Source organism: Eptesicus fuscus, chromosome 7 (assembly GCF_027574615.1).
Source record: "Eptesicus fuscus isolate TK198812 chromosome 7, DD_ASM_mEF_20220401, whole genome shotgun sequence".
NCBI lineage: Eukaryota > Metazoa > Chordata > Mammalia > Chiroptera > Vespertilionidae > Eptesicus > Eptesicus fuscus.
Window position 1 is genome coordinate 5,660,378 of NC_072479.1, and position 13,195 is coordinate 5,673,572.

The 13,195-nt window shown below is 41.3% G+C and overlaps 1 protein-coding gene across 1 annotated transcript in view; it reads left to right on the top strand.

Annotated features, from left to right (window-relative positions):
• The window catches only part of PARP4 (poly(ADP-ribose) polymerase family member 4), a 147,074-nt gene that overhangs the window by 10,096 nt on the left and 123,783 nt on the right, over window positions 1-13,195 (top strand). The window contains 6 exon segments of the mRNA XM_054719721.1: window positions 4,177-4,378; window positions 5,136-5,202; window positions 8,282-8,357; window positions 9,986-10,099; window positions 11,711-11,860; window positions 12,630-12,767. Coding sequence (XP_054575696.1) covers window positions 4,177-4,378; window positions 5,136-5,202; window positions 8,282-8,357; window positions 9,986-10,099; window positions 11,711-11,860; window positions 12,630-12,767 — 747 coding nt within the window.

Genomic DNA, 13,195 nt, shown 5'->3' on the forward strand with positions numbered 1-13,195 from the left:
CATCAATCTTGTTTATCCTTTCAAAGAACCAGCTCTTGATTTCATTGATCTTTTATATTTTATATTTTTTTTTTGTCTCTATGTCATTTATTTCCACTCTGGTCTTTATTATTTCCTTCCTTCTGCTCACACTGGGCTTTTCTTGTTGCTCTCTTTCTAATTCTTCAAGTTGCAGAGTTAGATGGTTTATTACCAGTTTTTCTTGTTTTTTGAGGTAGGCCTGTAATGCTATGAACTTCCCTCTCAGGATTGCTTTCACTGTGTCCCAAAGATTTTGGATTGTTGTGTTTTCATTGTCGTTTGTTTCCAGGATGTGTTTTATTTCTTCTTTGATCTCTTTGGCAACCCACTCATTGTTTAATAGTATGCTATTCAGCCTCCAAGTGTTTGAATTTTTGTGATTGTTTTTACTGTAGTTGATTTCTAATTTTATGCCAGTGTGATCTATCAGAGAAGATGCTTGATATGATTTCAATCCTCTTGAATTTGGAGAGACTTTTCCTGTGTCCCAATATGTGGTCTAACTTTGAAAATGTTCCATGTGCCCTGGAGAAGAATGTAAATTCTGTAGATTTGGGGGTGGAATGTTCTAAAGATGTCGATTAAGTCCATCTGGTCTAGTGAGTCATTTAGGATTGATGTTTCTTTGCTAATTTTATGTCTAGAGGATTTATCCAGTGATGTTAATGGGGTATTAAAGTCTCCTACTATGATTGTGTTGCTGTAAATCTCTCCCCTGATATCTTCCAGAAGTTTTTTTTTTTATGTATTTGGGTGCTCCTACATTGGGTGCATAAATCTTTACCAGAGTTATATCCTCTTGTTGTATCGATCCCTTTAGAATTATGAAGTGGCCTTTCTTGTCTCTTGTTATGGTCTTCACTTTGAGGTCTATTTTGTCTGATATAAGTATTGCTACCCCAGCTTTTTTTTCATTTCCACTTTCCTGATAGGTATTTTTCCATCCCTTCACTTTCAGTCTGTGTTAGTCCCTTGTTCTGAGCTGCGTCTCCTGTAGACAGCATATATATGAGTCATGTTTTCTTGTCCATTCACTCGATGTCTTTTGATTGGAGCATTTAATCCATTTATGTTTAATGTTATTATTGATAGGTACTTGTTTGTAGCCATTTCTGTACTTTATGTCTGTGTTCCTTCCTCCCTTTCTATTTCTTCTTTTTACAGCATTCCCTTTAGCATTTCTTGTATTGCTGGCTTGGTAGTGATAAACTCCCTTAGCCTTTTTTTGTATGCGAAGCTCCTTATTTCCCCTTCAATTTTGATGGATAGTTTTGCTGGATAGAGTATTCTTGGATTCAGGCCTTTGCTTTGCATCACTTTGTACACCTCCTTCCATTCCCTTTTTGCTTGATGTGTTTCTGTTGAGAAATCATTTGATAATCTGATGGGGCATCCTTTGTAGGTAACTCTCTGTCTCTCTCTTACAGCCTTTAAGATTCTCTCTTTATCGTTAACATTTGCCATTGTAATTATGACATGTCTTGGTGTGGGTCTTTTGGGATTCATCTTTCTTGGGACTCTCTGTACTTGTGTAACTTTTTTCTTCCCCATATCCGGGAAGTTTTCTGTCATTATTTCTTCAAATAGATTTTCTAATCCTTGCTGCTCTTCTTGTCCTTCTGGCAGCCCTATTTTACGTATGTTACTTCATTTTGTGTTGTCCCAAAGCTCCCTTAGGCTCTCCTCCTGCCTTTTAATTTTTTTTCTTTTGTTGCTGTTCAGATTGGGCTTGTTTCTCTACCTTATCTTCTAACTCACTAATTCGGTCCTCTGCTTCTTTTAGTCTACTGTTGAAACCTTCCATAGTGTTTTTGATTGTAGCTATATCACTTTTGATTTCTTCCTGATTTTTGCATAGGTTGTTGATTTTCTCATTTATCTGGTGTATGAACTGTACGACCATTACTCTGAATTCTTTTTTTGTCATGTTGCATGCTTCCATTTCACTTATTTCCTTTCTTGGTGATTCTTCTTTTTCTTCCCCCTGGGGATTGTTTTGTTGTCTCCCCATTCTAACTATCACCAGAAGGTTCAAACGCTGAGTTGCGGGGGCCTGGGCTGTGTGCAGTGGGAGCTTCGCACCACCCGAGTGTCACTGAAGAGCTCTGATACCAAGATGTGTGGCTGCGGTGGGTTGGTGGGAGCCACACTCGCCCATGATCAGAGTCACCGGAACTCAGTGTGGCCTCTTGCATGCACCTAGAATCAAGGACCCACATGTAACACGCTGAAAAAGAGACCCTGCTGGAGTGTGCAGAAAATCAGAGTCACCTAGCATGTGCCAGTTGTCAGAGTCTCCCTGTGCCCACACTGAGAATCAAGTGTCAGAGTCTCTGTTTCTTGGTGCAGCCTCGCGCCGAGAATCAGGGTCCCTGTGTGCACATGTGCCAAGAAATGGAGTCACTGGCTCTTAGTGTGAATGCACTGAGAATCAGGGATCCCAGGCACACGCGATGAGAACCAGAGTCAAGTCACTGGTGCTCAGTGCTGCCTCTCACGTGGAGAATCAGGGTCCCTGGTCTGCTTGGGGGACCGGGTTGCACAGTCGCCCTTTGTGCGCATGGGGTCTGGTTGTGCAATTGCACTTTGCGGGAAACAGATTCCCAGTGTCCACCCCAGGCTCAAAATCAGGTAGTGGCTGCCCTGTGTGGGCAGGACGCCTGCTTGCATGGGGCGGGACCAGCAGTTCCTATGGCACTGCAGCGAGCCTGTGGGGAGGGGGATGGGCTCTGTGACTCACAGAAATCTGCTGCCGGAATATCTGGATTCTTGGTGTCTGTGGGTCTGCAGCTGTGGTTGCAGGTCTTTGTCTCTAGTGGCTGTAGTGTCCCGGTTTGCATCTGAGACCAGACTGGGTGGTGCTGAGGCTAGGATCCTAGTCTCAAGCAGTTCTGTTTTTCAAGATGACGTGGCCTTTGTGCCCGTGCTGGCTGCCCCTGGAGTGTCTGCGGTGGCAGTGGGGTTTCGCTGTCTAAGACTGCCTGGTTTGGCAGCCCCTTGGAAGACCTGCAGGATCTAATTGTCCCTAGCTCTCACACACACACACACCCACGTCCACACACTCCTCTATCGCTCCCTCACTTGCTCACACTCTCTTCCTCCCTACCTTCTTGCCAGTCACCATCTTAATCTCTTCAGGCTCTTCCCTCTCGGTGGGCTGATGGGTCTGCCCCTTCCTGGTCCACAGCCCTGGGCTTGCCAATGGAAGGAGCTGGGTTTGTTCTGTGAAGCGCACGCAACTCTAGCTGGATGCTGGGTACTTCTCTGGAATTCGGTAGTTTGTCCTTGAATATCAGATACAGAATGGCCCTCTTTTCCTCCAGGTTAGCCACTGACCTGTCTTAGGATTTCTATGGAGGATGAATAATTCATGCCTTTTATATCCTTTCAGTTTAAAGAATGCCAACACAGGTTCTCACTTTTAGAATTTCTCACATACAAGACTGCAACCTTTTCAGCAGTTGTTTTGCCAGTGTCTATAAACATTTGAAATGTGCATACCAGCTATTATAATGAAGGAGATAGCACAATATGTAATGATGAGGGATGATCTCCAGAATAAATTGTCAAGTGGAAAAGCAGTATGTTTAGTATGCTGCCATCTGTGGATACAAAGAGGGCTGTGCACTTGTATGCATGTTGTCTACATCGAATAGCTCAGGTTCCTCTGGACAGGAACCTGGAAAAATGGTGAGGAATCAATTAACTTAATATTATAATTTTACTTTTTAGATATTCTACAATGTGCATATACTACTTATTTTAAAATAAGTGAATAAAATTGCAAATTAACAAAATAATAATGAATACCCTTTAAACCTCTTATTCCACTCCTAAGGAAAAAACAAAGTTGTACAAAGAAGTGTACGTGAAGATATTCAGCACAGCATTTTTTAGAGGAGTGAAAATTTGGAAAAAACTCTAGGGTTGGTTAATCAATTATGGTACATCCATATCCATAATCTTTAAAAATTGTTGATGTAAAAAAATTTTTAATGTAGCAAGAAATTGTATTACTTATAGGAGTTTTAGAAATCTGAGGAAAATTGTTAAAATTACCTTCAAATAAGACTTTTCAAGGGTAAAAATTACAGATACAAAATAATTTAAATTTTGTTTCTACTAATGCATAATGAATTGATTATTTTTTCTTAGTGTACACATATAATCTTAGACAATGCTGATGTTCTCAGTCAGTACCAATTGAAGTCTATCCAAAAGAACCATATCCATATTGCAAACCTGGATTTTATATGGGAATCTATCAAAGAAGGGAGACTCTTGGACGTAAAGAATTACAATCCTAACAAGTCACTGGACAGCACACTATCTCCTTATCAAGAGACAAGCAGTTCTGGTAAGTATTTCATATCAAACATTTTAGTTTGTCAAAGATATTACAGACAAAGTATGGTCCAGAAATAGTACCTAAAAATTAGGCTTGTTGTTATCTCAGAAAATGGGCAGCAAAATAGCAAAGGACAAAGATTACTTTAGCAAAGTAGATTTGTCAGTACCAGAATGACTAAAACAAACACTGGTAGTCTCACCCTGGCTGGGTAGCTCAGTTGGTTAAAGTGTCATCCCGATATGCCAAGGTTGTGGGTTCGATTCCAGTCAGGACACATATAAGAATCAACTAATGAATGCATGACGAAGTGGAGCAACATCTCTCTCTCTCACCCTCCCTCCCTCCCACCATCTCCCCTCCTGTCTTTCTCTAGAAATTGATAAAATAAAAAATTAAAAAGTTATCATCACAACTTAACAACTGGACATTTTATGACCAGCATTTGGCTAAAGAAGATTTTTTCAAAAGATAATTTCTCCAAAAGTAGCATATCTCCTTTATTGTTTTAAAAATATTTTTATTGATTTCTGAGAGATAGAGAGATACATCAATAATGAAAGAGAATCATTGATCAGCTGCCTCCTGTACACCCCACACTGGGGATCGAGCCCACAACTTGGGCATGTGCCTTGACCAAGAATCGAACTATGACCTTCAGGTTCACAGGTTGACACTCAACCACTGAGCTACGCTTTGTTAGCTCATTTTAATAAATCTTTGAGTAGTTAACAAGTGTTTTTTTGTTTGTTTGTTTTAATTCTAGAAGTGAAAACAGACAAGCTAAGCCTGGACAATGCCACAGAGACAGAAAACATCGTGACACTTACTAAGTAATTTACTTTTGATCATTAAGACTAGACTGAGTTTTTATAAACCTCAAGCATGGTATTAAAATGCTATTAGAATATCAGTATTTTTGGTAGTATTTTAATTTATGTTGCTTATTTAACTCTTTATTAAGTTTTTATTTAATATTTTTACTTCAGTTAGTATAGTGATAATTATTTTATCCTCTCAGTATTATATGAGATTGGATGTAATTGTGACATTGATTTGTAAAAAGAAAAATCACTGGAGATAAAATTTGGGCAGTCTGCTCACTCTGTTATCTTACTGAATAGCCTTTAGAAACACTTTGTTAATCTCTACCTGATATTTTAAAAATATAATAACAATCTTCCAAATGGAGTATTCAAGTCTGAAGCGCTACATGGCTACTTAAAGCATACCCAAGACTACAGTATTAATTAGGCATCACATTTTGCCTTATTTTACTTGTTAATAGTAGTGCTAAAAGAGAGAACAAGTATCAAAATTAAAAGTACAGATTAATAAAATAAAGGGGGCTTGACTGTAGTTCAGAGAGGTGAGTGCCTGTCTGGGGTGATATGGTGTCTCAGGGTACCTCGCAGAGTGAATGCAGGCTGCCTGTCTGTGAGGGGATGTGCTTTCTTCAACACGTTGGCCTGTTCCTTTTATACCTGTGCTTTATACCACTCCCCGCTGTCCAATGTAGACACACAATATTTGGCATCAGAGCTCTAGAATTACGTAAAGGACCTTTTGATTCCACAAGACCTTTTGGCCATTTTTGGAATTTGTAAGGAGGCATTAGGGACTTATAATGCAGTTTGAATGTAGTTAGGGGAGGTACAAGAATAATTCTAGGAAAATCGTATGTAGTCTGAAAGTAGATTTTATTTTTTTATTTTTTTTTTATTTTTTTTTTAATGAATCTTTATTGTTCAGATTACAATTGTTTCTCCTTTTTCCCCACATATCTCCCCACCACCCAGTTCCTACCCCCTCCTTTTCCCTTATCTCCCCCCCCCCCCCGCTGTCCTTATCCATAGGTGTATGATTTTTGTCCAGTCTCTTCTCATACTCCCCACACAGACACCCCTTTCCCCTGAGAATTATCAATCCACTCCCATTCTATGCCTGATTCTATTAAGTTCACCAGTTTATTCTGTTCCTCAGATTTTTAATTCACTTGACTTTTAGATTCACTTGTTGATAGATATGTATTTGTTGTTCATAATTTTTATCTTTCTTCTTCTTTTTCCTCTTTTTAAAGAATACCTTTCAGCATTTCATATAATGCTGGTTTGGTGGTGATGAACTCCTTTAGCTTTTTCTTATCTGTGAAGCTCTTTATCTGCCCTTCAATTCTGAATGATAACTTTGCTGGGTAGAGTAGTCTTGGTTGTAGGTTCCTGCTATTCATCACTTTGAATATTTCTTGCCACTCCCGTCTGGCCTGCATGGTTTCTGTTGAGAAATTAGCTGATAATCGTATGGGAGCTCCCTTGTAGGTAACTAACTGTTTTTCTCTTGCTGCTTGTAAGATTCTCTCTTTGTCTTTTGCTCTTGGCATTTTAATTATGATGTGTGTTGGTGTGGTCCTCTTTGGATTCCTTTTGTTTGGGGTTCTGTGTGCTTCCTGGACTTGTAAGTCTATTTCTTTCATCAGGTGGGGGAAGTTTTTGTTCATTATTTCTTTAAATAGGTTTTCAGCATCTTGCTCTCTCTCTTCTTCTGGTACCCCCATAATTCTGATGTTGGTTCGCTTGAAGTTGTCCCAGAGGCTTCTTACACTATCTTCAACTTTCTGAATTCTCTTCTCTTCATGCTTCTCTGGAAGAGTGTCCTTGGCCTCTTTGTATTCCAAATCTTTGAGTTGATTCTTGCAATCCTCTATTCTGCTTTTGGGTCTCTGTATAATATTTTTTATCTCAGTCAGTGTATGTTTAATTTCTAGTTAGTCCTCATTGAATTTATCGGCCTTTTCAGGAAGAGTGTCCTTGGCCTCTTTGTATTCCAAATCTTTGAGTTGATTCTTGCAATCCTTTAGTCTGCTTTTGGGTCTCTGTATAATATTTTTTATCTCAGTCAGTGTATGTTTAATTTCTAGTTGGTCCTCATTGAATTTATCGGCCTTTTCCATGAAATTCTTGAAAAACCTTATAACCGTGGTTTTGAACTCTATGTCCAGTCGCTTGTTCTCCTCCATTTCTTTGGTTTGTGATCTGTTTCCTTGCCTTCTCATATTCTCTGCTTCCCTAAGTTGGTAGGGTAGTTTTGTGTACTAGGTGTCCTATTGGTTCAACGGGTCAGCCTCCCAGTTACTTGAGGTGGACACTCTTGGTGTACCCTTGTGTACTGTGTGTCCCCCAGCAGGAGCTACAGCAAGGGCTAGTTTTCTCCTCCTTTGCTTGGGCGGTTTTGGAGCAGTCTGACTGGAGCTGCAGTTGGTTAAGCTGCTCCAGAACAGGCCATTTATATGCAAAAGCCGCTGTGTGGAGCCGGGGCGGGTTTGTAGAATGTGCGGGGCAGGGCCTCAGGGCGGGGCTTCAGGGCTGGGCGGGGTCTCAGGGCGTCACTAGGCTGGGGCGTGGCCAACGGCAATGGCTGCCGTCAGCCGTCTCTGCCTTTCCACGTTTCCAAGACCCTGCGCCCCGCGCTTCAGCGCAGTAAACAATGATTGCTGGGCGCACCACTGCAAAAAAGTCACTCTCACTTTCCGACCCGATGGCCGAGAGTCCAGCCTCTCCCCGTAGGTGCCTGGGTCCCCCGAGTGTCCCCAGAAACTGGATTTCAGAGTGATCGGGAGCTTGTCTCCCTGCGGGTTGAAGAAAAGCCGCACACCCAGCCGCCCGCCGCCGGCCCGATTCGCGTGCCTCCGTACCTCAGCTTTTCAGCGATTGTGCTTCTTTCTCTTCTTAGTTGTAAATCTTCCACTCAGCCAGCTTTCCCGTGGTTCTGGGTGGTAGACGTTTTTGTCTTTTAGTTGTATTTTTGAAATTGTTGTGTGAGGCAGCAGATTAGTTGTTTAACTATGCCGCCATCTTGGTTCCTCTCCCTGAAAGTAGATTTTAATATTAAAAATTTTACTTATACAAATTTCAGGTTTTATACAGAGAATGTTGAAATTCCTCATTTTCCTCAAGATTATGAAGTTGCAAAATATAATATCTTGGAAAAAGTAAGTTTGATTCCTATTTGGAAAAAAAGCTGAATGTCATGTGATTATTCTTTCTGTTCGATAATTTTCTTGTTGTTTTGAAAAATTGCGCATATCCTGAATAATATTTCTTAATATATGAGTTGCTTTTTAATAATCAAGAAAATTTTTACATTTAAAATGTAATGGCCCTGGCTGGGTATCTCAGTGGGTTAGAATGTCACCTCTGTATGCCAAGGTTGGGAGTTTGATCCCTCCTGGTCATGTAAGAAACAACCAGTGAATGCATAAACGGGTGGAACAACAAATCGGTGTTTCACACTTGCTCTCACACTCCCTTCCACGCTCTCTAATTAATTTAAAATTTTTAATGTTTAATTTTTTAGTGTAAGAGTAATTGCTCATAATTACTAATTAAGTAATTCATGCTCATAATAAAAATGTAAACAGTACAAAATATTAATGATATTAAAAATACAGGTCCTGCCCAGGCTGATGTGGCTCAGTTGGAGTGTCGTCCTGTACACCCAAGTGGTGGTAGATTCAATTCCTGGTCAGGGCAATGCCCCGGGTGTGTATAGGAGGCAACCAATCATGTTTCTCTCTTACATCAATGTTTTTCTCTCTCTCTCTCCCCCTCCCTTCCTCTTTTTAGATCAATTAAAAGATAAATAAAATAAAAGTCATCCCTGTTTTTAAGAGTTTCTTATATTTTAAGAGTAGATTTGATACAAGTATTTACACCATCTTGAATTTCCATTACTTTTCATTTAAAAGAAAGACATACCCTGGCCAGTTTGGCTCAGTGGATAGACTACAGGGTCGGCCCTTGAACTGAAGGGTCCTGGGTTTGATTCTGGTCAAGGGCACATACCTCGGTTGAAGGCTCAAACCCCCTCGATGTTTCTCTCTTTCTCCCCCTCCCTTCCACTGTCTCTAAAAATCAATGGAAAAATATCCTTGGATGAGGATTTAAGAATATAAATAAATAAAAGAAAAACAAAAAACTTTTTTCAACATCACACAAATGCAAATTAATTTTAGCATTCAAAATGATGCTCCATTTGTATTTTTAGGTATTATAATAAAATGTAACTTGAAAATAACATTCCCTCTGTAATAAAGAAGATCTGAAAAGTGGTACCATTTAAACATATACAGATATAGCTATAGTAAAAATATGGGAAGGGAAAATACTGAAATATTAATAGTGATTAAATATCTGCAGTATGATTTCAGATGATTTTTATTTTTACTTAGTACTTTCTATATTTTCTACATTACATTTACAAATGAGCTTATATTAGTTTTATATCAACCTTTTTAAAAAAAATCCTCATCTGAGGATACGTTTTATTGATTTTAGAGAGAGGAAGGAAATGAGAGAAAGAGAGAGAGAGAGAGAAACATCTATGGATTGTCTCCCATACACACCCCAACCGGGTATCTAGCCTGTAACTCAGGCATGTGCCCTGACCAGTAATCAAACCTGCAATCTTTTGGTGCACAAGGGGGCGGGGATAGGGGGCCGGGGAGGGACGCTCCAACCAACCGAACCAGCCAGCCAGGGCTTATCCACCTTTTAAAATGGTGTGTGCAGTTTATTGTTTAATGAATGCAATTTATGAAAGACCAAGCTCTTTTTCCAGATGGGGACAGAGGGAGGTCGAGAAACGGCAGTGGTGGAATTGCAGTGCTCCCAGGACCCCGGGTACCCAGCCTTCCTCATAGTCGCACACTTCCTCCCGGATGGTGGCACTGAGGTAATGACCTTTATATCGATTCCCATGTGTTTATCCACCCTTGTTCATAACTAGTTCCCTTAATTAACATTGGCCAGTGAGCCAGCCAACCTGTTCATATTTTTTCATTTTGCCTACAAATAGGTTTGAAAAGTGGGAACGTGTTCCCTTTTGGAAAGTGTCAGGAGAGGAGAGCAAGGTGAACCCAGAGCCCTTGACCAGAGCAGCACAGGGGGCTCCTCAGAGGAAGACCCTGTGGGGGATTCCTGCTCCTGTCTGAGTCACTTACAGAAGCTTTGCTAATGTGTATACCTCTCAAAGCAAGCCATTCACACACCTCATTACGCACCTACTTTGTACCAAGCAGTCTGCTAGAGGCTGGAACCCAAAGATAGAAAAATACTCATACCTGCCCTCAGAAATCCCCACCTGGGAGGAAACAACACATTCATGACTTTAATCCACTGTGACGGTGAAGTGTCTATGAATGGTTGTGGGCTCTGAGTGGCAAGGAAGGCTTTGCAGAGACCAACCCAAAACAGTATGAAACAAAAATAAATTCAGAACTAATACCTAAAGTTCAAAGAAAGTGCTACAAAACCACCAGGCCATCTTCTATCTAGACAGTCTGCTTATCGACAAGAAACTGCAGGTGCACAGGTGCTGCTCAGTAGGGGCGTGGTCCCAGGAGCAGTTCACTCAGGCTGTGGACACACTCACTTTGTTCCCGTGCCAGGGTCAGTTCTAGGCAAGGAAGGAGGCTCACTTCAGGTGGGTGCAGGTCCCCCTGACTTAGAAGCCCACCCACAGGAGGCCAGACCTCTTATAACAGGGGCCTGGGGTCAAGATGCCCCTAAGGGAGGTGCCCGTTGTCGGAGTCCCTGCTCCCAGGGAAGCCCAAGGTGCAGGTTTCCCACCTTCTATTTATGGTTCATTCATTGAACTCCCAGTTCCAATGCAATTGATTAATGACAGGTTACTGTTACCCAAGCAATTTTGCCCAATATTACACACCACCCTTTTCAGGTTTCCATGGGAACAGCTATAAACTTTAATCCAAGGTCAGATGTGTTCAAGAAGAGGATAAGTTTTCGTTAACCTTTTACCCCAAAATGTGGACTATATTTGGTGGAGGATTTAGTTATGTGGGTAAAAACTAGGTAAAATCAAGTTTGAAACCATGACAGATATGTTACCCTTTTCTTTCTTCACTGAGAAAGAGAATGAGGCTGCTGCTCTCTGTGTGGAGAGCTGTTGCTGGGTGCCTTCCTCCCTGCAGAGCCTGAGTCTACTTGGCAAGTCTGATCACCGTGATAGAAATGATCCTCACTTAACAGCAGAGAAGGAGCTGTTCCAGAAGAGACTCTTGTAGCTCACTCTTTTCCTTTATTAAACCCTTTTGATGGCAAATAAGTTAACCTCTGCCTTCTTAAATGAAGCAGCTGGAACATGACATGCTTCTTTGCCGCGTTTGAGAGGTGTCCTGTAGCCACCAGTCCATGACTCCCTTGGCCGGGGCAGGGATCTAGTGCTTTGTTTATGTTCCTGGTACACAGCCCGTGTCCAGTACAGATTGATACTAAGTTCCTGTATCCTTATTTCCTAACACTTTGCCACATATTATATTCACAGCCTAGAAAGCAGTTCTCTGTAAAGCAAACCTCTGAAGATGCAAGTGAGTACTATGAAAATTACCTGGAAGAACTGAAGAAACAAGGATTTCTACTAAGGGAATTGTTTACCCCCGAAGCCACCCAATTAGCATCTGAAAAACTGCAAGCAGTAAGATTGGTTTATCCATGTCATTTTGTGTTATTGATTAAATATTTTTAAGAAAAATGTTTCTTTATGGCAAATAAAAAACTGGCAGGAGAGAAGAGTGGGCGTTAGGAAAAGGAACAGTGAACCCACAGAAAGGCACGGGAGCTGAGTTCCAGGATAAACCCCAAAACTTATGGCTTATTTCAGCAATCAACCATCACAGATTTCAAAAGATTTCATTATAACCTAGGCCCGTGGTCGGCAAACTGCGGCTCACGAGCCACATGCGGCTCTTTGGCCCCTTGAGTGTGGCTCTTCCACAAAATACCACGGCCTGGGTGAGTCTATTTTGAAGAAATGGCATTAGAAGAAGTTTAAGTTTAAAAATTTGGCTCTCAAAAGAAATTTCAATCGTTGTACTGTTGATATTTGGCTCTGTTGACGAATGAGTTTGCCGAGCACTGACCTAGGCCAAGAGTCAGGGGCCCTTAACCCTTAATACCACTTAACTTCTAATTCCCCTGGCAGGCCTATAGCTGATAGGGTGAAGAAAAGGGCAAAAGGAAAAATAATATAGGATTAAAAGAGAGAAGGGGGACAGAGAAAGGGAATAGGGAGGAGGTGGAGGGAGAGCTGAGCAGAAAAATGAGGCCTGAGTATTAACAGTTACTTGAGTGTGAGTGGCTCTCCTTGGCTATAATTATTTCTTCTTATGACTCTAATCATCTCCATTAAAAATAAACCTTCCCACGAAAACTTTCTGTTGGTATTGTTTTGCTGTTTGTTGCAGTTGCTTTTGGAGGAGGTAATACATTCAAGCACTCTGAGCCAGGAGGTGAGCGATTTGGTGGAGCTGATTTGGGCAGAGGCTCTCGGCCACCTGGGGCACACGCTCCTGGAGTCCATGAGTACGATCAGTCTTAACGATGTAAGTCACGCGTGTCCGTGAAACAGAGCCTCTAACCTGACAAACCTGCTTTCCTGGTTTCTTTGCTTTAACGGTACCACTTCTGTTTGAGCACCAGTTCAGTTGTTTTTGGATGCATTCCTGTTCTTTTTTCTTATGCTGGAGTAGGGGACACCGAGAACACTGAGGGGAGAGGAACTTTTAAGAAAACCAGACAGCCCCATTGGTGTGGCTCAGTGGTTGAGCGTCAACCTGTGAACCAGGAGGTCATGGTTCGATTCCCAGTCAGGGCACATGCCTGGGTTGCAGGCTCTATCCCCAGTGGGGGCGTGCAGGAAGCAGCCAATCAATGATTCTCTCTCATCATTAATGTTTCTATTTTTCCCTCTCTTTTCATCTCCGAAATCAATAAAAAATACTTAAAAAATAAAGGAAAACCAGACATTTCC